At 48.4% G+C, this 22,018-nt stretch overlaps 8 protein-coding genes across 8 annotated transcripts; 4 read left to right on the top strand and 4 right to left on the bottom strand.

Moving 5' to 3' along the window:
• Positions 1-37: 37 nt before the first annotated feature.
• On the bottom strand, positions 38-1,764 carry CTRU02_208153 (uncharacterized protein; the record flags this gene model as incomplete). The annotated part of the gene is made up of 3 exons (XM_036725908.1): positions 38-375; positions 434-1,289; positions 1,351-1,764. The coding sequence occupies 3 exons, from the start codon at positions 1,762-1,764 to the stop codon at positions 38-40; spliced, it is 1,608 nt and encodes a 535-aa protein (XP_036582622.1).
• Positions 1,765-5,298: 3,534 nt separating this feature from the next.
• On the bottom strand, positions 5,299-6,456 carry CTRU02_208154 (transposase; the record flags this gene model as incomplete). The annotated part of the gene is made up of 1 exon (XM_036725907.2): positions 5,299-6,456. The coding sequence occupies one exon, from the start codon at positions 6,454-6,456 to the stop codon at positions 5,299-5,301; it is 1,158 nt and encodes a 385-aa protein (XP_036582621.2).
• A 2,592-nt stretch (positions 6,457-9,048) lies between these two features.
• CTRU02_208155 (2-oxopent-4-enoate hydratase) lies at positions 9,049-9,735 on the bottom strand (the record flags this gene model as incomplete). The annotated part of the gene is made up of 1 exon (XM_036725906.1): positions 9,049-9,735. One exon carries the CDS (start codon positions 9,733-9,735, stop codon positions 9,049-9,051), a length of 687 nt encoding a protein of 228 aa, XP_036582620.1.
• Positions 9,736-10,312: 577 nt separating this feature from the next.
• On the top strand, positions 10,313-11,470 carry CTRU02_208156 (transposase; the record flags this gene model as incomplete). The annotated part of the gene is made up of 1 exon (XM_036725905.2): positions 10,313-11,470. The coding sequence occupies one exon, from the start codon at positions 10,313-10,315 to the stop codon at positions 11,468-11,470; it is 1,158 nt and encodes a 385-aa protein (XP_036582619.2).
• A 1,461-nt stretch (positions 11,471-12,931) lies between these two features.
• CTRU02_208157 (general amino acid permease agp2) lies at positions 12,932-14,824 on the top strand (the record flags this gene model as incomplete). Its single annotated transcript, XM_036725904.1, has 4 exons — positions 12,932-13,437; positions 13,492-13,654; positions 13,724-14,286; positions 14,359-14,824. 4 exons carry the CDS (start codon positions 12,932-12,934, stop codon positions 14,822-14,824), a joined length of 1,698 nt encoding a protein of 565 aa, XP_036582618.1.
• Positions 14,825-16,837: 2,013 nt separating this feature from the next.
• On the top strand, positions 16,838-17,977 carry CTRU02_208158 (CVNH domain-containing protein; the record flags this gene model as incomplete). Its single annotated transcript, XM_036725903.1, has 2 exons — positions 16,838-17,332; positions 17,363-17,977. 2 exons carry the CDS (start codon positions 16,838-16,840, stop codon positions 17,975-17,977), a joined length of 1,110 nt encoding a protein of 369 aa, XP_036582617.1.
• A 242-nt stretch (positions 17,978-18,219) lies between these two features.
• Positions 18,220-19,766, bottom strand: CTRU02_208159 (succinate-semialdehyde dehydrogenase; the record flags this gene model as incomplete). Its single annotated transcript, XM_036725902.1, has 2 exons — positions 18,220-18,331; positions 18,394-19,766. The coding sequence occupies 2 exons, from the start codon at positions 19,764-19,766 to the stop codon at positions 18,220-18,222; spliced, it is 1,485 nt and encodes a 494-aa protein (XP_036582616.1).
• An 801-nt stretch (positions 19,767-20,567) lies between these two features.
• On the top strand, positions 20,568-21,715 carry CTRU02_208160 (uncharacterized protein; the record flags this gene model as incomplete). Its single annotated transcript, XM_036725901.1, has 3 exons — positions 20,568-20,908; positions 20,964-21,279; positions 21,338-21,715. The coding sequence occupies 3 exons, from the start codon at positions 20,568-20,570 to the stop codon at positions 21,713-21,715; spliced, it is 1,035 nt and encodes a 344-aa protein (XP_036582615.1).
• Positions 21,716-22,018: the final 303 nt, after the last annotated feature.

Below are 22,018 nucleotides of genomic sequence, written 5' to 3' on the forward strand. Positions count from 1 at the left end.
CATATAACCCACGCAATTTTAAACAGACCCCTCTCCATCACCATCCAGTATGATAATACGGGTCCCATGACTGGTGCCTCTGGACATGAGGCTGCTGTTGCTGAAATGGCAGATAGCTAGGATCGTTCCAGGCAAGGTTTGACGAAGTCTCAGGAGGAGTTGTGACTACTGCAGATGATGTAGTCGTCGGAATGATCTTCAAGTCGTACATCGATTCCATATTGTATGCAGAACTCTGGTTTACATTTTGCGTATGCGTGGAATCAGTCTGGAGAAGAGGAGCTCCTATCGTCGTGTATGCTTGAGCCGTGTTCTTGACATTCGATGCGTGATAATCTGAAGGCATGTGACCCGATAGACTGTCCTCCAACCCGACTGCGACAGGTGTTAGCAATTTAAAGAAACTCCAACTCCAACTTCTCATAGTACTTACAAGCCAAAATATAGAATAACTCTGCTACTACAGGGACCCAAGCAGCTAGGGCTAGAACCTGACCAAAAGTCCATTCGTCGTTCTTGTCAAGGCCGCCTGCAGTATCGATGATCTTTTGCCGGAAATGCGCAAAGTAGGCCAGAATTCCCCACATGAGGAAAAGATTGATCCAGGCGATTAGAAGACGCCAGATTCCTCTCCAGGTCTTGACCCACGGCTTGTCGACCATACCGGGTATCTTGAAGCCAGTAGTGAGAAACAGCGTTATGACGAGCCACAGGAGAGGCAATGCAATAACTAGGAATTGCGTGGCTTTGACGACCTGCCAGTACTGAGAACCTCTTTGATCGCAGTCGAAATTTCTGCGGCCGCTCTTACGCTCGTCATAGTCGATCTCGGCTCTCGGCGCAAGGAAGACAACGGAAGCGCTGAGGCCCCAGAGAATCAAGAGGACCGACCGATGCAACCACTTGCGATGACCCTCGTGCTTCACTAAAGCATAGAGAAGCATGACTGGGAAGACGGAAAAGTTGGATGCGATGAGCGACAGAGGCATTTCGTAGACCGCTTCGCCAGACGGTAGGTCCGGGTTCGTTTTACGCTTTTCTTCACCCTGAGTTATGCTTGAGTATAGCGCGGCTCCAAGCATTGCGACGGCAATGAGCATGGCGCCGCCTAGAAACATGTCTAGCGATCCACGGAAGGAATCAAGAATCCGATCGCTGACTGTTTGCGCTTGTTGCGGGCGAGACTTTTTCGGCTTGTTCTTCTTGAAATATAGGATGGTTTGGTGGATTGTAAAGGCAATGAGATACATAGTCCCGAGAAGGGCTTCGAGGAAATATGATACCACTACCTGCAATCTCAAGTTAGTTCGTTGTCTCGAGACTAGAGATTTTCACAGCTAAGTCACTTACTCCGATGCCAGAGAGATCTTGGCTTCCCGTATATCCAGCAGCCTTGCAGTACTCGGCTGCACACTTTTGTTTCGGATCGTTGATCACGAGCGATGTGAAGTTCGGGCTGAAGAGCCAATAGTCGGGAAAGGCCTCGCCCGCCGGTACCGGTGTGTGCGCCATATTGTATGTGAACCAAGAGGCAATCTCGACATATAATGTGGACAACTGGTCGGCCTGAAGGCTATGCTTGGGTACTGAGTAGAAGAACAGCGCGGCTGATAGCTCCAAGCTGTTTCCGCGAGTTTGACTTGGTTGCCATGGATCTGGTTGGACCAACGCACCCAGCCATTGTCCCCATGCTGTGCAATTGCTATGAAAGTTGAGCTGGTCCCAGGTCAAATTACCTGGAACCCATTGATCGTTGTAATTCATTTTGAAGGAGCCTTTCCACAAGCTCTCGGCGGCTTCCTCCCGCTCATAAAAGTTTGCTCAAAATGCCAAACGAAATTTGAATATGGTGGAAAGAGAAGCTGCCCAGGGGCTCCCGAGTAAGATGGGGGTGAGAAAGCATTTTTAAGCCTTGCGGCTTTCTACAGGAGAACCGATATGGTCTCACATTGCCAGCCACAAAACTCTCAGGCACCACAGCCGCACTCTTATTTTTCTTTGATTGCTTAGGTCGCCTGTCCTACGCTCTTCCAACATTTCGCCGGTTCTATGCAGCTGAACCATGGGGCTGACGACTATAACAAAAAGGGTATGACCCGTCCAAACTAGTGTGATTGTGAGATCTCCTAGCGCAAGCCACGGCCTCTAAGCACGTCTGCGGGCTCCCTGGCCAGGCAAGGCCAACCACTCAGGCTATCTCGTCGGCGCCAACTCGTTTGCAGAGCGTGTGACAGGAATTCTGGCGGAATCATCCCGGAAACCCAGCCGTTGGGACATGTTAGTCACTTGGCTGGCGGCTGCTAGTAGAGCTTGATGATTGCCTTTGGGCTAATAAATGCCATTGGCGACGCCAAAGCATCGTCATCAGCACAGTTTAAGATTTCTGCAGTTGTATTCTTCAGTTTATGTTCTTGAAATTACATAGTTCACTCATAATTCTTAGTTACTTCTATAGTCGATTATATCAACTGCCGTGTTGAGCAAAGGCACTTGCGATCGCAGCTTTATAGTTTCCAGAGGTTTGAACTTTTCTGGTCAAGAGTCGGTAGGGTTTGAATTACGCCCAAGTGAAGACGATCCGTCCTTGTAAGAAAATTTATTCAAACTTATTGTGTTATCATGATACACAATAGTATAACACTAAATGCGTAGGTGGTATGAACTCACTAGGGACTTTGATGTCACAGCTCAATCATATGCCGAGTGAATATCTGCCCAAGGTATTGTAGCGGCTTGTTAATCCTGTAAACACAAACTCTCTTCAAGGTAGCCATCTTCGCGTATCATGTACCGGCTGCAACCATGAAGACAATCTTCAAAAGCGCCTTGCATTCGAAAGCTTACAAGTAACTCATGATCGGTCAGGTGCATGTAGACTTTCCAGACTTATCCGAGCAATCACTGATATGTCTAGGTGAGCAGGCTCATAAGGTAACATTACACCATTCCACATGTTGCTTTTCAGACGTCACCTACATATGAACAGTAGAACAACTACAAGATATAAGTTTTGAGTTTAACGCCGTAACGGGGAAAGCATTTCCTAACTAGTCCTTTAGTTCCTGAGGAGATCTCGATTGAGGTAGGGTTTACTTGAGTAATGTAAGCTCTAATGCTTACAATTGGCCATTTTCTCAGATGTAACAGCCTATTCCGGTGTCTCCCTTTCTCAGCCAGTTGTCCGTCCTAGGCAGATCGAGGGGTCTTATACATGATCACGAAGTATCAACATGTTCATAAGAAAAGTGATAGGGCTTGAGCGCCGCGGTGGCTGAAAAGAACGGTTTCAATGGTTTAGGCGCGCCACATCGAGAGGAAATAGTTTGAGCCCACCAGCCACTGGAATCACTGACCAAAAAAGCTTCTATTGGCGTTTTGATTAGCCTAGACTATTAATGTGTCTGCCTTACACCGTCAAGGCTGAAAGGTAGCTCCAACGTTCACAGGGCATTTTCTAGCCGCTTGCTAAAGCCCCAGGAGGTTCGGCTTAATCTATTTTTAGTTTTATGCAAACCGCTAAATACTTGCTTCGATTCAAAGATTTCCGGTTCATTCCTGGATCTAACTCGAATCTGGCATGTGTCTACCACGGTTACGGCGCTTATCTTGGTTACATCTTCTACACCAGTAATACCATGCTTCAACTCAACCCAACTATGTACATGTAATCTGAAAAGTGCTTCATTTGCATTTAACGGACTTTTTTCATCTCATTCTTCTGACGCTTTACCGAGAGCTTACCATAAAGATGCGGGTTTGGGCCGCTAGTTAGGTGACTCTTCGCTCAGGGTATTCCCTCTTTTCTAGACCTTGGGGAAAATCAAAGCCTCGTTTCTCTTTCGGCCAAGCCACAAGAGTAAAATCATCGTTCGATTTGGTTTCAGAAGCTTTATCTTCTCCTGGAATACTGAGGTTGCTTTGATGTTATGGCGGAGGTAAGCATTAGCTAGGTCTTTAAGATGCCACATAGCTCCAGTAGGCAAGGGGTCAGAACAACTGTCTCTGCTTAGAGCTCTCAAGTGGATTGTCTCTGCCTTTTCAGTATTTGAACAAATCAAAGCCAATCGTCCCACTTGGAACAATGTTTATGCCACACGTTAACCTCATTGTTCTATTGTTACATTTCAAAGAAACACGTTAAGCTTTTACAAAGACCACAAAAAAAGCAGTGTTCTTATAGCAATGCTTTTGTTTCAAAGATGATGATTAGTATTTCTTGGCTAGATAGGAACTGCTTCTCCAATGCTCCAAGCAATCCTTGCAATATATTATATGAGAGCAGTGCAAGTCCGATTGAAGTACAATACCTCAGTCTTAGATTTCTTACCTGCACACAAAACTCATATTGGACCCATCTCACACAACTGGCCAACAACTTTTAACTTGAAAGCTATCGCTGCCATGTCCTGTCACCGCGAAAACTGCTCTGGAGCCGCTAAGCCTCTTGTCCAGACCTCTCTGCAGTCAGAGAAGCACATATCCTCGGTTCACTTTACTACTCTTTCCCCGCAGTACCCATGGCCTCAGACGCTGTTAGCTCCCAGCCTCTTCAAAGTGAGACCGATGCCACTGCGGGTGCAAACCTACCTTTGGTAAACAGCAAGACCCGTTTTTCGACCAGCAGCTCTTCCAATGGTGGCCGTGTGAAGGAAATTGTGGCTGAAATAGAGGCTCGCAGCCATCGTAGCATGAATTTGACCCAGAGAAAGGTCTGGTGGAAGCAATACTCCTCCGACTTACCCTCTCAATCCTCTGCCTTGAAAACCCCGGGAGCAGAAAGCAGACCTGAAGGTGAAACTGGGGCCTCAACTATGTCTTTAGCCACTGCGATGACGAAGGCATCAATTACCGACAGTGATAACACAGGCAGCGAAAAGAGCTGGATACTTGTAAAAGACTCTGATCTGGACTAAATATACCTAAAATACATGTGTTTCTGCTTTCCGAATGACTTTGGTGCACGCGATGACTTGTCAAGGCTTTTGTTCTGGTTCTGCTAAAGGGCTTGCCTTTTAAGCAGAGCATACACTATGCTTCGTGTTGCATCATGATGCAACAATGCATCACGCCATCTTTGTTAAGATTTTACTTGCCTGTGATGGGAGAAAAGCTTTGTGAGGTGTTACAGTTTCCTTAATCTTAACCACGTAATCAGCCATGAGTATAATGGCTCCTAGTTCTGGAAGTTACATATGGCAAAGTGGAATGGAGATAACGTCGCACACCCACTTCTCGCACACCCCCACATTTCGCACACCCATAAATTGGGTCATCATGAGGTATTCATCAACTTCATAACTATAAGTCTGATTCGTCTCCTGCAACTGTGATACTATCGCCAGTTTTAATAGGTAATTCAGGCTCGCTAGATTCATCTGAGCTATCCTCAATTTCGCCAGCCTCAATTTGGGCTTTGTGAATTGCCTCAATGTTGGCAAACTTCGAATTTGGGCTCATTTGGACCTTACGCCGCTTCCGTACCATTCCAGCCTCAACTTCTGCTTCCAACATTGCAATCTTCTTCTCTGCTGTAGCCAATTGATAGTCCTTTTCATCAAATCCCTTTTGAACCTTCCGAAACAACAGTCGCTGCGTTTGCTGATCTTTATCCAACTTGCTGAATAAGCTAAGTTGATCATATAGATCAACTGTCTTCTTGGGCGTTGACCAGGCTACTATGGATGTAGCAGATGCCCAGTTTTCGTCTTTTCCACCATCAGAGGCCCTCATAGGCGTAGAATAGCCTGGCTTTGAGGGCTTGGAAGCATTCTCAAGCAGTAGAGGGCTCATGAGCGGTCGAGCTATCGAAATGGGCCATAGTCCTGTTGCTTTCCAGCCGCTTCTGATATTCTTGCTTGAAAATGCCATCTGGCGTGCTTTTCCATAGCAGGTAAGAAAGTTCCGTTTGCCTACAACTGTAGAATCGTTGTGTTGAATGAGGTATCCAAGCTCTTTTCGATAGGTCGCCTTGAGAGGCCCAAAGACTGCTTGGTCTAGAGGTTGGAGAACGTGGGATGTATGTGGCGGTAGGAAAAGGAGATATATCTTGTGTTTATAACAGAGATACATAAATTCTGTTGTTTCATGACTGCCATGACCGTCTAGGATCAATAGTCTCTGCTCAGAGGGATGATCAGGCTTAGTCAGAGGGATAAAGATGTTCTCAAGCCATTCCACAGCTGTAGAGTCTGAAGTCCAGCCATTCTCAGTTGCTGTGAACTTCCAACCACTGTAAATATCACGTTTATGGATATCAAGAGGAAACCATTGTTGTTGAACCGATTTCCCTCGATAAATAACAAGTGGAGGAAGCGCCTGACCAGTTGCAGAGACACACTCAAGCATAGTTGTCCAAGCCCGAGACCCAGGCTGTTTTTTTCGCATTGATGAGCTTTCTGATGATCCCAGTACTAAGCCATTTGATCCTCTGCCTTCTAGGATACCAGTTTCATCCATGTTATAGCGATGATGTGGTTTGATCGCCTTGATCTCTGGAAGGGCGAGTTGTTGAAACCATTGCCTGATTACATTAGTTGAGGCCCCATTGACACGCTTAGAATCGATGGCTCTAGCTCTATGAACCTTGATTGATGGATTTCTCTTAATAAAGAACTGAATCCAGTTTCTCCCAAGTGGCTGGGTAGTGCCTCTGATGTCTAGGATTCGCTGGGCAAATTCCTTGAGTTGTTGATGTGTTGGCGGCAGCCCTAACGCCGCCTGGATACGCACCCATTCAGCTAAGTGACTTTCCTGTGCTGGAGATAGCTTCTGGAAGCTAGAGAAAGCTACATTTCTTGCCTGTGAACCCTTTAATCGAGACTGGAGGGTTGATGGTGGAATTCCAGCATCATGAGCTGCCTTTCGGACACTCTGCCCACTTGCAACTGCATTGAGAGCTTGATTGACTTCTGTTTCCGTATACTGGCCCATTAAGCGTATAAGAGTAACTATTCAAAGAATTATAATAATCGCTGTAAAAGTGGTGAAGATATTAAAGAATGTTGAAGAGGGTAAAATTCTACATGAGCGATTTATGGGTGTGCGAAATGTGGGGGTGTGCGAGAAGTGGGTGTGCGACGTTAGTGCCGGGTTTCATAGGTACTCTATGAGGGCGCTTTTACCGTTCTCGTCATTGTCAGACCCAAACGCGGCTTCGCAGGAACGTTTACTTCCAGTTGAATACACATCAGAAGGCCGCCTTCTTCTTTCCTGATTGCTTCTAATGTATCATGACTAGATTCAGTGCCAATGACCCCAGCGAAGGGTATGAGAAAGCCCAACCTTTCCGATGACAGTCCTTTGGAAGGGACGTCTTCATATTTGCACTTGACCAAGCGGCGCTTACAATTGGCACACGGTTCATCTCCTGTGCACTTAATCTTGCTCGTGCGACAGGGAATGCAGCTAAAGGGTGAGGAAGTCAGGTTACCGACATAAACACGCGGCTAAGGAGATGCTTACGCATTTGTTGTTCGCCTTATTTTGCGACGTTCGGACTCCATACTCAAGATATCACCAGAACGATATATCTAACAGAGAGGTTCGTAAGAGTGGCGAGATTGTGGTTCTCACCAGGAATGGCGGCGCTCAAGAAGGGCCAGCTCATTCTCAACGCACGTTCATACAAGTGATGCAGCGCCCAGGACACTCACTGGTCACAACTCGTTCAGCCTACCAACCCCGCCGTGCCCGCTAAAGATAGGTGCGGGGAAAGGTTTGTAGCGGCAAGGAGATTGCTAGCCAGCGGGGTCACGCACCCCGCAAAATTTGTTCAGAGCACACACCATGTTCCTTACCCCCCCATCCCACGATGGCGACAGTCCGGGGAAGCAACTATGACACATGGTTAAAATATGACTGGACGGATGGAATCTCTTCTTGGTTAGTTAATTGTAGGCTATACGAGCTATTACGTGCTCAGTTCCTTGGTAGGTCAGGGCGTTGAGTGCAAACTTGACTCCGATGGATGTTGATCTCGGAACTCGAGTACACACCAACGATTCTCTGAACTTGTGGCATTGCTGCCCTTATCATCAAAACACAAAGTTTCGTGCATTATCTACTGCACCCTTTTATCTATCTCCCGTGCTCAAGTTCTTGTTCTCACCAGAGTTTAGATAAGGACCATTTCTCTAGGCTTGAGCATTTATCTCGTCGTGTAGCCTGTCTTGAATCAGCGAATCTAGCCGATACAATCGTTCATATGCGGGGTAAAGTGTGAAGTGAAGGACAGGACAGGGATCGGGAACAGGGATCGGCTCGGATGGCTGGAATATGGCCACTACTATGTACGTAGAACCGCTAGGGGAACGCCCATCTAAGTAGCTCCCATTTGGATTGCCGTTCTGGGATGGTTATCTGTTGGGTTCCACTAAAGAACATGAAAATGGCTAACTCTCTGAAGTCGCCCGATAAGTGCCGAGATCACCAACATCGGCAGGCTCAGTCAAGTTAGAGAGAGGATATACACCATTGAAGGAAACAGAAAACTACCTCAGAGCACTGCATAGGCCCAGGGAACGATCAAAAGCATCTGGGTAGTTGTGCAAGATTCTACGAAAAGCCCGGAACTGCTAGTGATGCTGGTACTACAATCACTGCTCATTGTTGATTAATTTTTGCGGAGCTATTAACTTTTTTCTTGTAAAAAATACTTGAGGAGATTATCCGACTTGTTTACTTGAAGCTTCTGATCACACCGCTGTGTTTAAATGAGCCAATAGGGGCTCCAAGCCAATGGGCCAATGTGTGGCGTATTTTGATGAGAATTTGTGATGATGACGAACAGCTACCCTAGCCAACATGTCTAGGGGCAGGTCATTAAGTCATATTATCACCAGCACAGCAAGTTAGAGAGTCAGAGAGCTATCACCCATTTTGCGAAATGCACAGAGTAATGAGGTATGTACCACTAAAATAAACGCATGAACACTCTGAGCTTCTAGATCCCGCAAACTCTTCACTTGCACACAACAGCAGTATTGTTAGATCTAAATAGGATTACTGATACTATTCATCTAATATGTCTCCTCAGTCCCCGGTACAAATCTATGCTCCAACGTCGAACTCAATGGTTCCGAAGCCCTCAAATGTGCATGACCAATGTCCAGTCTGCTGCATTGGCACCGCCTGAAGGCAACTGCCAGGAAGAATCACTTGCCCAGCCGAGAACTCGACATCATACTTCGAGAGCTTGTTCACCAACCACGCCACAGCTGAAATGGGATTCCCCAGAATATTTCGAGTGTTGCCTGTCATGACTTCTTGGTCATTGAAACGCAATACGCCCCGTGTGTTGCTTAGATTCAGCTCTGTTAGTCTGCGGGGAGTGCCACCAAGAATAACAGCAGCCGTGGAGCCATTATCCGCCAGTGTGTCGGGGAGGTCGATCGCCCAGTTCTTAACTCTAGAATCAATGATCTCAATTGCAGGGATGGCGTAGTCTATTGCGTTGATGACGTCGGCGACAGTAACGTTAGGGCCCTTGAGCGGGCCTTTGAGAACGAATGCTGGCTCCAATTCGACATATGGCTTAATGTAATCCTTTAGGGATAGAGTAGTGCCCTCATAGACAAAGGTGCTCCCAAGGAGGAAGCCATAATCGGGTTGATCAAGTCCAAAGGCGTCTTGCATGACCTTGGCAATGTTTCCAAGCTTGTACCCCACGAGCCGGTCACCATGCTTACTAACGTCGCACACCCACTTCTCGCACACCCCCACATTTCGCACACCCATAAATCGCTCATGTAGAATTTTACCCTCTTCAACATTCTTTAATATCTTCACCACTTTTACAGCGATTATTATAATTCTTTGAATAGTTACTCTTATACGCTTAATGGGCCAGTATACGGAAACAGAAGTCAATCAAGCTCTCAATGCAGTTGCAAGTGGGCAGAGTGTCCGAAAGGCAGCTCATGATGCTGGAATTCCACCATCAACCCTCCAGTCTCGATTAAAGGGTTCACAGGCAAGAAATGTAGCTTTCTCTAGCTTCCAGAAGCTATCTCCAGCACAGGAAAGTCACTTAGCTGAATGGGTGCGTATCCAGGCGGCGTTAGGGCTGCCGCCAACACATCAACAACTCAAGGAATTTGCCCAGCGAATCCTAGACATCAGAGGCACTACCCAGCCACTTGGGAGAAACTGGATTCAGTTCTTTATTAAGAGAAATCCATCAATCAAGGTTCATAGAGCTAGAGCCATCGATTCTAAGCGTGTCAATGGGGCCTCAACTAATGTAATCAGGCAATGGTTTCAACAACTCGCCCTTCCAGAGATCAAGGCGATCAAACCACATCATCGCTATAACATGGATGAAACTGGTATCCTAGAAGGCAGAGGATCAAATGGCTTAGTACTGGGATCATCAGAAAGCTCATCAATGCGAAAAAAACAGCCTGGGTCTCGGGCTTGGACAACTATGCTTGAGTGTGTCTCTGCAACTGGTCAGGCGCTTCCTCCACTTGTTATTTATCGAGGGAAATCGGTTCAACAACAATGGTTTCCTCTTGATATCCATAAACGTGATATTTACAGTGGTTGGAAGTTCACAGCAACTGAGAATGGCTGGACTTCAGACTCTACAGCTGTGGAATGGCTTGAGAACATCTTTATCCCTCTGACTAAGCCTGATCATCCCTCTGAGCAGAGACTATTGATCCTAGACGGTCATGGCAGTCATGAAACAACAGAATTTATGTATCTCTGTTATAAACACAAGATATATCTCCTTTTCCTACCGCCACATACATCCCACGTTCTCCAACCTCTAGACCAAGCAGTCTTTGGGCCTCTCAAGGCGACCTATCGAAAAGAGCTTGGATACCTCATTCAACACAACGATTCTACAGTTGTAGGCAAACGGAACTTTCTTACCTGCTATGGAAAAGCACGCCAGATGGCATTTTCAAGCAAGAATATCAGAAGCGGCTGGAAAGCAACAGGACTATGGCCCATTTCGATAGCTCGACCGCTCATGAGCCCTCTACTGCTTGAGAATGCTTCCAAGCCCTCAAAGCCAGGCTATTCTACGCCTATGAGGGCCTCTGATGGTGGAAAAGACGAAAACTGGGCATCTGCTACATCCATAGTAGCCTGGTCAACGCCCAAGAAGACAGTTGATCTATATGATCAACTTAGCTTATTCAGCAAGTTGGATAAAGATCAGCAAACGCAGCGACTGTTGTTTCGGAAGGTTCAAAAGGGATTTGATGAAAAGGACTATCAATTGGCTACAGCAGAGAAGAAGATTGCAATGTTGGAAGCAGAAGTTGAGGCTGGAATGGTACGGAAGCGGCGTAAGGTCCAAATGAGCCCAAATTCGAAGTTTGCCAACATTGAGGCAATTCACAAAGCCCAAATTGAGGCTGGCGAAATTGAGGATAGCTCAGATGAATCTAGCGAGCCTGAATTACCTATTAAAACTGGCGATAGTATCACAGTTGCAGGAGACGAATCAGACTTATAGTTATGAAGTTGATGAATACCTCATGATGACCCAATTTATGGGTGTGCGAAATGTGGGGGTGTGCGAGAAGTGGGTGTGCGACGTTAACTGCATTCTTCACAGTGACCCTCTGGACCTCGAAGGCACTATCGGCGTCGAGGTTGGTCCAAGTCTTGGAAGGAGGATCGATAGGCTCCCGGTTTATACGGGCATTACGGAGAGCCTCAGAGATTGCGTGCAAGTCGTCGTCATGCATAATGGCCTGAATAATATGTAGTATGAGGAACGAAAACGAAAACGAGATCTGACAGCTGAACAGAACAGAACCGGCTAACAGTGAAGAAAGAGGTCAGGATGTTGCTGCTATGAGATGGCCAGGTGAGTTGATATTTGTATCTACGATACTGGGCGAAGCTGTTCTTATGCTTGAATGTGTTCTTGCTTACACCGTGAACATGTTCGGACCAGTGGCTATCTTTCCGACAGAGACCGACCCAATACCGGCCATTCAAAGCCAAGTTAAAGTCAGCTTTTCGGAAACTTCTTTAGCTCCCCCGGCTTTGACAGATTGTGACTTCTTTTGACATCCGTGATCGGAGATAGACCCGAATGCCATTCTGCAACAGATTGCGATTTTTGGCGTTGTGATCATGTCTACCCTGGCCTAGTGGTCTAGACTTGGTTGATGGCTGGCAGGCTAGTGGATGTGCAACCAGTCTCGGATGCACCAAAGCTCCCGATCCTTGTTTGAATGACACACCCGAAACTAACTCTGCCCCAGCTTTTTCCCACCCGGGTGGATGACCGGCCACGGCGGGCTTATATCTCGGTTGATCACAACTTAAAACTGAAGCAGCCGCATTCTAATCCTGAAGCTACTCCATGGCTACGCCCTGTTTTGCCATGGATGCCGTTACACCATTGAATATCAATCCCGTTAGATCCAGTCCTTAGCGCGTTTAGTTTGGCTTCCCCAGAAATCAACCCCCACGGCTTCCACTTATTACCCCTCAACCCCGGTCGTGCGCGATTGTAATGACTTGAACCTGGTTGGTTCCAAGCAGCATTCACGTAGTCTAATCGGGCCCCTCGGACGCGCTCTCAATCTTGCCGAGATCAAGTTGAGAAGCAGGACAACAAGATAGCAACTCCACCTGTAAGTTTGACCCGAGGACTACGAATGGCATCTATCTCGGGCTAGGTCTCGGGTGCCTGGAGGTCACCCGAACCTTACGAGCCGACAAGTTCGAGCTGGGGTATTTGGTGCCACATAGATAGACCGTAGCTTGGTTACTAGGTAGAATCGCAGACTGTCCATATCCATATCATTCGCCGTGGCTTTGACAAAACCTTCTTAAACCCCTCGAAACCCTGACATTTCATGCCGTCTCTCCTCCAGTCGACCACTACACATGCATCGCATACCACTCTTTGAATTCAAACCTTGGCCACTTAGTTGGCTTGCCACTTTACACCAGTATCATGAACTCCTCATCAACAGAGACGGAGCCTAAGCCCTCGGTGACGATGATCGAGTCAAAGTCCAAAATGGGCGACGCAAGTGAGGTGACGAGTGGCGAGATCATCCACAATCACGAAAACTTGCAACGCCATCTCACGCCCCGTCAAGTACAATTCGTCGCAATCGGAGGCTCTATAGGAACAGCTCTATTCGTGAGCATTGGTTACGGTCTTATGCGCGGAGCAGCGAGTCTTTTGATCGCGTTCGCCCTACACGCTTGTGTCATAGCACAGGTAAACAACTCGCTTGCAGAAATGACCGTTTTCATGCCTATCAGCGCTGCCTTCATACACCACGCTGGTGCCTGGGTTGATGAAGCCTGGGGTTTCATGATAGGCTGGAACTTCTTCCTTTTTGAAGCCCTGTTAATCCCATTCGAAATCACGGCCCTGGATATGGTCTTGACTTTCTGGAGAGACGATATTCCTTCGGCTGCCGTCATCACTGTGTGCATTGTTCTCTACGCGTAAGTCTGGCACTCTCACAATTGCTATCAACTTATACTAAGACATTTTTGTAGAGCATGCAACGTTCTTGTCGTCAAGTACTTTGGAGAAACTGAATTCTGGTTGGCGGGAGGCAAACTTCTGCTGATTTGTATTCTGTTTTTCTTCACTTTCATCACGATGGTGGGAGGAAATCCTCAGCACGACGCCTACGGTTTCAGAAACTGGTCTAAGCCGGTAAGATTTATATCTATCTTGTTCCATTTTGACCGTTAAAATCTGGATTGTGAATAACCGTTTCATCAGGCCCCCTTTGTCGAATATATCGATAAGGGCGACTTGGGACGCTTCCATGGTTTTCTTGCCGCGCTATGGCAAGCCGCCTTCACGATCGTTGGACCCGAATATCTAGCTACTGTCGCCGGAGAAGCTCAACAGCCGCGAAAGACCATGAAATCGGCGTTCAAGTCGGTGTACTGGCGCTTCGGTATCTTTTTTATCGGAGGCGCTTTGTGCGTTGGAATTGTTCTTCCAGCCAACGACCCTACGTTGCTGAGTGTCTTGAGTAACGGAGAGACGGGCACTGGTGCTGCCTCGCCCTTTGTTATCGCCATGAAGAACATGAACATTGGAGTACTTCCTCATATCGTTAATGCCTTACTTCTGACCAGTATTTACTCTGCTGGTAACGCCTATGTCTACTGCTCTTCCCGCAGCTTGTACGGACTTGCACTCAACGGACACGCCCCCAAGATCTTCACCAAATGCACCAAGCAGGGCGTTCCCGTTTATTGCTTACTAGTTTCTGTCGCATTTGCCTGCCTTTCTTATTTGAAGTTGGGAAGTGGTTCGATTACCGTTTTGACCTGGTAAGCCTAAATCTTTCTCCTCAGGCACCGAAACATTTGCCCAAGAATGACAACAGTTGCTAACTGAAGAAGGCTTACAAACCTGATCACTGGCGGAACTCTGGTGACATACATCGTCATCTGCGTCAACTACCTCTTCTTCTACCGAGCTCTCAGCGCACAAAACTTCAACAGATCTGACCTTCCTTACTGTGGCTACCTGCAGCCCTACGGTACCTATATCGCATTGGTGTGGCTCATCGGAGTGGAGATCTTCTACGGCTATGCTATTTTCCTCCCCGGCCGATGGGACATTGGTTCCTTCTTTAGCAACTACACAATGGCGCTTCTCGCTGTCTGTCTTTTTTGCGGGTGGAAGCTATTCAGGCGCACGAAATTCGTCGAGCCTGAGCATGCCGATTTGGTTTGGATTCGTCCGGCGGTCGATGAGCATGAGGCATCGATGGCTGATCGAGAGGAAGTTGGAATTCGCAGGAGAATGGCACAAATGCTGAAAGTTGACTTGAAATTTGGTCGGTCGTCGAATGGTTCGGCCTAAGCTGGTTGAGAACTAGGTCCCCAGCCGGAAGGATGCTCACCCTGAGAGAGCTACTGAGAAGGTTGATCAGTCGGCAGCCATGCGCAGACACCACTTTAGCTTGATGACTCAGTAGGGATATCTGTAGAATGCAAACAAATGCAGTCCAAGTCACTTTGTGCATGTGTCGGACCTGACATGTCATCTTCCCTCCAAACCCCCGGATGAGCAAGGGAAAAACTCAGCCCCGGACAAAAGCAAACTTCCTGACGCAGTTTTTGGCTCTTCTGCCATCTCTACCCAAGTGAAGCATTCACCAAATCATGTTCGTGCCATAATTCTGGGGAGCGCTAAAGTTAGGAAATCAAATCTTCGATGGTATTGAGCCATCTCTACATGATACATGGAATACTTCGAAGAGTCTGTACAAATTTCTCAAATCCCCCAGGTTTTGAGGCATTAGTTCATCTCCGACAATCTTAGGAACATGACCGGATTGTGGGGCTTACTTCTTGGCGTAGTGCATCGAATAAATAGGTAAGACATTGCACTGAAAGCCTGCGGATTAGCTGGTGCATCAAGACTGAACTTGGTGACAAACGATTGTACGGAACGATGCTAGAATTCAGAGAGTATCAAATGTATGACTTCTTGCGGTCTGATTTGAATGCAGAGCTCGATGACATTGCACCCGGGAGTTCAGAAAAATGAATAGGGGATGCATCCGGCATCCCGCAGGCATGTCCCGCGCCGGATTCACATCTTGACCGGACATCTGGTCGGGGTTGTCGCTATGTGCTTATCCAACATCCACACCATCTGCAAAAGCCAAGCGGCCCAAAGGCTGAGTTGGTAAACAATCAGAAGAAGGCAATGCAAGCGTATGACCGATGGCATCATGTGCATCATAAATGGGCCTCACATCCAACCGTTTGGGCCGGTAGAAGACAAATGGAACTCGTACTCCGGTGAGGCCGCAGGAGGTATGTGCACCATTTTTGCGGAGCCGTATTTGGTTTCACGGTGGAGATTCTACTAAGCTGCACTAGGTAATGATCACCGACTTTAGGATTATCCCGCAGAATCTCTCTCAATGAGATGCTACGTAGTACATAGTAGTAACCGCTATACGGGAGAAGAAGTTGTTTCGAATCCTTAACTTATCCAAAATGCTTAACGACCGTTTGAGGTGATGGCGCCGATAGCGGCTTGTTTTTAGGCCAAATCTCACCTGGCCAACATGACGCAGGGGGGCTAGCGACAATGATAGCTGATTAAGTAATGTTGATCCGTGGTATGTAGGCTCGTTTGTCACTTTGCTCTACTGTCCTTCCATCTACGTGTTGGAAGTCGCCAATCTCTTGTTGGGGGCCGACATATTAGGTTTCTGCAGCACGAATGCCGCATGTACACTATGCCCGATCTCGGTTTCCGCGGTTATAAACATCGGATATCAACACTCTACAGATACTTTCGACGGGCTTCCACCAGCCACTGTGTGGGGAAGGGTCTAGCGGGTTGATCGACTGCGCTTGGTTAGTCTCAAGGGTTCATAGTGGCGCATTCAGACTCAGGGGCTTCTGCCGTACTCCTCTTCTTAGGCAATCAGGGCCCCCAAAATCTCCTCTACGTGTGAAATGAAGCTACGTGGCAGGGGCCCAAGAGTGCCCAGACATTGCCGCGTTCGTTTCCTTACCACAGAGCCGTGCCGACATCCGGGGCTGTGTCTACGGAGTGGACCTTGGACCCTGACGCGGTCATCCCGATTGGACCGAAAAGAGGATAACGCGCGGACATTCTGAGTCGAGACTTCATCAGCCTCTCCCCACTATGGCGGCGGTGTAAAATGATCTTGGGTATCACAAGCTTTCTATCGACCCATTGTTGGAGGCTCAACTATAGCTTAAAAGTTATATAAGGAAATCTGGTTCCCCGCATCCCGGAGATGGATTGTCATAACATAGATCTCTGGTCTTTAGAAACCATCAAACACAAACCACAGTCACTCTATCTTCAGCTAATAACTGAGGCATCATGAGCTATTACGGCAACAACAACAACGGTGGCTACGGCCAACAGGGCGGAGGCTACGGCGGCCCTCCGGGTGGTTACCAACAGGGCGGATACCAACAAGATCGTCCTGGCGGCGAAGCCAACTCATACTACAACAACGGCGGCGGCCCTGACCAGTACTCTCAACATGGCCAGCAAGGATATGGTCAGCAGGGATATGGCCAGCCCCCGCATCACCAGCAGCAGGAGTTCTCTCCCCCTCCCTACCAGAACCAGGGCTACCGCAATGACGGACCTCCTGGTAGCTACGGAGGACCTGGCGGCCCCGAGGGCGAGGACGGCGAACGTGGCCTGACTGGCGCTTTGGCGGGAGGTGCTGCTGGTGCTTTTGGTGGTAACAAGATCGGCGGTAACTTCGGCCACAGCAAGACTAGCACCGTGATAGGAGCTATTGCCGGCGCCTTTGCTGGCCACAAGCTTCAGGACGGTGTGTCGGACTGGAAGCACGAGCGTGATGAGAGGAAGGAGGAAGAGGAGCGCAGAGAGGAGGAGGAGAAGCGCAGGAGAGAAGAGGACGAGAGACGCAGAAGAGACGAGAAGCACCATCACCACGAGGAGCACCACCATCGCCACCATGACGAGGATAGACCTCGCGGTGGTAACTTCGCCGGTGGCTTCACTGGCTCTTCTCGTGACATTCGCATCGACGCCCACGGCGACTACAACCTTCGCGCATCGTGCAGGCGCCGCGATGGCTCATGGCAGGAGAGCTGCATCAGCCTTAACCGCATCCTCGAGAATGACCAGGGGAGCTTCCGCTGGTCTTCCGGTAGCAGCGGTGGTGGCAACCAGAGCTACACCGTTCAGCAGGGCGACACCCTTCGCAACATTGGTGATCGGTTCAACACCAGCTGGGAGGAGATTGCCAGACATAACAACATTTCCAACCCCGATCAGATTTGGCCTGGCCAGAACCTCAACATTTCAACCGGCGGCGGCGGTTCCGGTGGCAACTTTGGTGCATCGGCCCGCGATGTGCGCCTGGTCGATGGCGGACAGCGCTTGGAGGCCGAGCTGTCCCGCCACGGACAGTGGGTCCGCAGCTCTATCAACTTGGACGAGAGAATAGGAAACAACGACGGCACCTTGCACTATGTTTAAGGGATGCTGGAATGAGATGGCGGCGAAACACAAGCGTTTATGAAGCAAATGCATTTTAGCGACGGCGAAAAAGTAGATAACAAATGTTAAATTTATCTGGAAAGCCTCAAACTAAAGGCTTGATCATTATTTCATCTATGTGCGCACATAATTCGTGCTTTGTTGACTACCAAGCTCTTTACATGATGTTTTGCATTGCTGCCAGTCAACCCTTCTAGTCGGCTTTATGTCCATAAACTTGCCTACAAACGAGTTGAAATACCTCCTGTAACAATCATCTTGATCGTCAAATAGTCGTCTACGCCGTACTTGCTTCCCTCACGACCCATGCCAGAGTGCTTGACACCACCAAATCTACGTTATCTTGTTAGCATCTATTTCAAAGCTGTGACGAAGATGAATTTTGGTTGACTTACGGTGCGGACGCATCAGATATAACGCCAGTGTTGATGGCAACCATACCAAACTCCAACTGCTCAGACACGCGATGAGACCTGCCCAAGTCGTTTGTGATGAGGTAGGAGGCCAGTCCGACATCGGAGTTGTTGGCCCTCTTGATAACCTCCTCCTCAGTCGAGAACTTCGTCAGCGCCGCAAGAGGCCCAAAGGTCTCTTCCTGTGTCACCTTCATATCGTCGTTGACGTCGCCCAGGATTGTAAGCTCGTGAAAGTTCTTACCCACGGAAGGAAGTGATTTTCCGCCGTAGAGAACCTTGGCCTTCTTGCTCACGGCGTCCTTGATGTGCTCCTCCACCTTGCCAACGCCGTTTGTCAAGGGACCGTGAGTAACTGATCCGTCGGTACCATGGCCGACCTTGAACTTTGAAACTTCTTCAACTAGCCTTTGGGCAAACTTGTCGTAGATACCCTCCTGGACAAATATCCGGTTCGCGCACACGCAGGTCTGGCCAGTGACTTTGAATTTAGAAATAAGAACGCTGGAAATGGCAACCTCAAGATTGGCGTCGTCGAATACGATGAAGGGGGCATTGCCTCCCAACTCCAAGCTCAACTTCTTGAGCGTGTCGCTCGACTGCTTCATCAATAGCTTGCCGACTCTGGTTGAGCCGGTGAAGGAAATCTTCTTGATAGTGTCCGACTCGCAAAGAGCGAGTCCAAGTTGGGGCGTGTTATCCAGCGCGGTGACAACGTTGAGAACACCAGGAGGTACGCCAGCGCGCTCAGCCAAGACTGCCAGGGCGTTTGACGAAAAGGGAGTAAGGCCGTCGGATTTCATTACCACGGTGCATCCAGCTGCGAGTGCGGCGGCGACCTTACGGGCACCCATGGCAAGGGGGAAGTTCCACGGTACAATCAGACCACAGACGCCAACCGGCTCTTTGATAACACGGGTTCTGTAGGTCGGGTTGCTGTGGGGGATGATGTCTCCGTATATCCGAGAAGCCTCCTCGCCAAACCACTCGAAGAAGCTGGCGGCAAAAAGAGACTCGCCCTCGGCATCACCCTTGGCCTTGCCGTTCTCGGCGGTGTTGATCTTGCCGAGATCTTCCTTGTTCTCGACGAGAAGCTCAAAGATGCGCTTGATGATTCGGCCACGCTGGCGGCCGGATTGTGATTTCCATAATGGGAACGCTTTGGCTGCTGCGTCAATGGCCTTGTTCAGGTCATCTGTGTTGGACTCAGGACAACTGCCAATCAACTCCTCTGTTGCGGGATTGTACACATTAAAGGTTTTGTTTGAAGTCGAGGAGACCCATTGTCCATCGACGTAGGACTTCTCAACAAAGAGGCTGGGGTCTTTCAGAGATGATCCGAATGAAGGAGGCATTGTGAAGAATGGATTTGTATACTGAGAAACTGTCAAGAGAGAAGACCTGGTATTGAATATCTCGCCAGCTTGCAGTTTATGTGAACAAGCAATCTCGGAATGCACCTTGTTGCTCAGCTCATTTTATGCTCGTAGGTTGCTCCAAGGGATGTGCATCGTCCGTTGAGTAACCGGCCGTCCGACCCCTGTCAAGCTATCCGGAAGCAGTAAAATAGATGAGATCCGATTATTCCCCACCATTGACATGCGGGGGTTGGGGGCTCAAGAGGGGTGAGGGGATGTGCTTGTCTCGGCTTTGGTGGGGTGGGCGACCAGGATCGGAGGCACCCTTCGGGTCGGAACCTAGTCGTGTAACACATCAACAAAGCCGAAGCCACTCGGACGGCCAACTCCCCCCGCGCAAAGCTTTTTATCAATCAATGATCACAAGGGCTGGGAAAAGGCATGTGTGATTTCCGGCCCAATCGAGATTTGGTTGATATCTCTCGGGTCGGTACCCAACATGATTCAGAGTTACGAAACCATTTCGGATGGGGGCACGATCATGTGGTCAGATGGCCAATCATGACAATCACCGACCATCAGTATTATGCTTCGAGTGAAAGCCACGCGGTCTAGACTCTCCCTCCCCTCACTCGAGCTTATCTATATTAATGAGGTTGTCGTGAAGTTTATGGTGTAGAAGAGGAGAATCTGATCGGAGTCAACAAGCAAACGACAGCCAGATAATTCAACATCAACATCAATCTTTAAAATCTTGAAATACATTTGTCTTTGAGACGCCAAATTTCAAAAGTAGCAATGGCCGAAGTCATCTCCGCAACTCCTTCTTCTTTGGCAAAGTTGAAGTTTAAGCCTATCATCAAGGATGAGCTGACATCATCCCCTTCTACTCAGTCAGCGACCTTCAACCCTGACCAGCACCTTGCCTTCGTTGAAGACCCAAAGAAGCTCATGCTCAAAGATGTGGCACTTCCCGAAGACATTGGAATCTCTACCGTTGCTGCCTCTGAGCCCTTTCCTCTGTTCACCGAGGAAGCCATCAAGACCATGAGGCAGGAGATATTTACAACTGAGGTGTGGGAGAACTGCCTGCACAGCACCGAGTTCTCTCCTTGCCAGTTGCGAGGACATTGCCCCAAGTAAGATAACCACAATGATTATATTCCTTAATTGTCTCTGACTTGATATTTTCAGATACGCACCTTTCATGAACCAAGCTTGGAACGACCCGAAGACTCTGGAAATCATCTCCAAGGTTGCTGGTGTTGACCTTATTCCCAACATCGAGTACGAGATTGGCAACATCAACATCTCTATTCAGAGCGCGAGCAATGACAAGGCCAAGGTGGAGGCCAAGAGCGGTGACAACCTCTCAGTTACAAAGTGGCACTATGATGCCTTTCCCTTTGTCTGTGTTGTTATGATGAGCGATGCCACCAACATGCTTGGAGGCGAAACCGCCATCAAGACCGGCACAGGAGAGGTTCTCAAAGTTCGAGGACCGCAAATGGTAAGAGAAAAAAATCCTGGCCCTGCAATAGAATGCACATACACTAACATATTCGAAGGGCTACGCCGTTGTTCTTCAGGGCAGATACGTTGAGCACCAGGCCCTAGCAGCGATTGGCGGTGCTGAGCGCATCACCATGATCACTTCGTTCCGGCCCCGCGACCCTTGCATCAAGGACGACTCCGTCCTCACGTCCATCAGGCCCATCTCTGAACTGTCTGAGCTCTACTACCAATGGGCCAAGTACAGGGCTGAAGTAGTGCAGGAACGCCTGAAGGCCATGCTCAAGACTTTGGAAGAGAACCACGAGGCTGGAAAGCAGACAGACGTCAAGAGCATCAAGCAATTCTTCCAGCAGAATGAAGAGTATCTCGCGATTACAAACAAAGAGATTGTGGAAACACGAGGGCCTCACCGGGAGTGGGAAGGGCTTTGAAAGAGGGGTGCAGCAAAACGCGAGAGTCATAGTTGCGCCAGAATAGGACAGAGATGAGACGTCCTGGTGAGCTTACAGAGGTGGGGGGCTTGCAGGGCCAAACTCTCATGGAGTTGAGGGTCCATGAATGGCACCTAAAATTGCAAAATTTGTTTTCAGCAACCTGTTTTGGTATTTAATTGTTAGCAAGGCTTGTCCTAGTTTAATGCATTCATTCATTCATGGCATACAATATTCCACCTATGAGCTCTCTTCCTTTTGTTCAGGAATAGATGCTGTTCTACAAGCAAAATCATAGAATGG

The sequence above is a fragment of the Colletotrichum truncatum genome (genome assembly GCF_014235925.2).
Source record: "Colletotrichum truncatum strain CMES1059 chromosome Unknown Contig_0005, whole genome shotgun sequence".
NCBI lineage: Eukaryota > Fungi > Ascomycota > Sordariomycetes > Glomerellales > Glomerellaceae > Colletotrichum > Colletotrichum truncatum.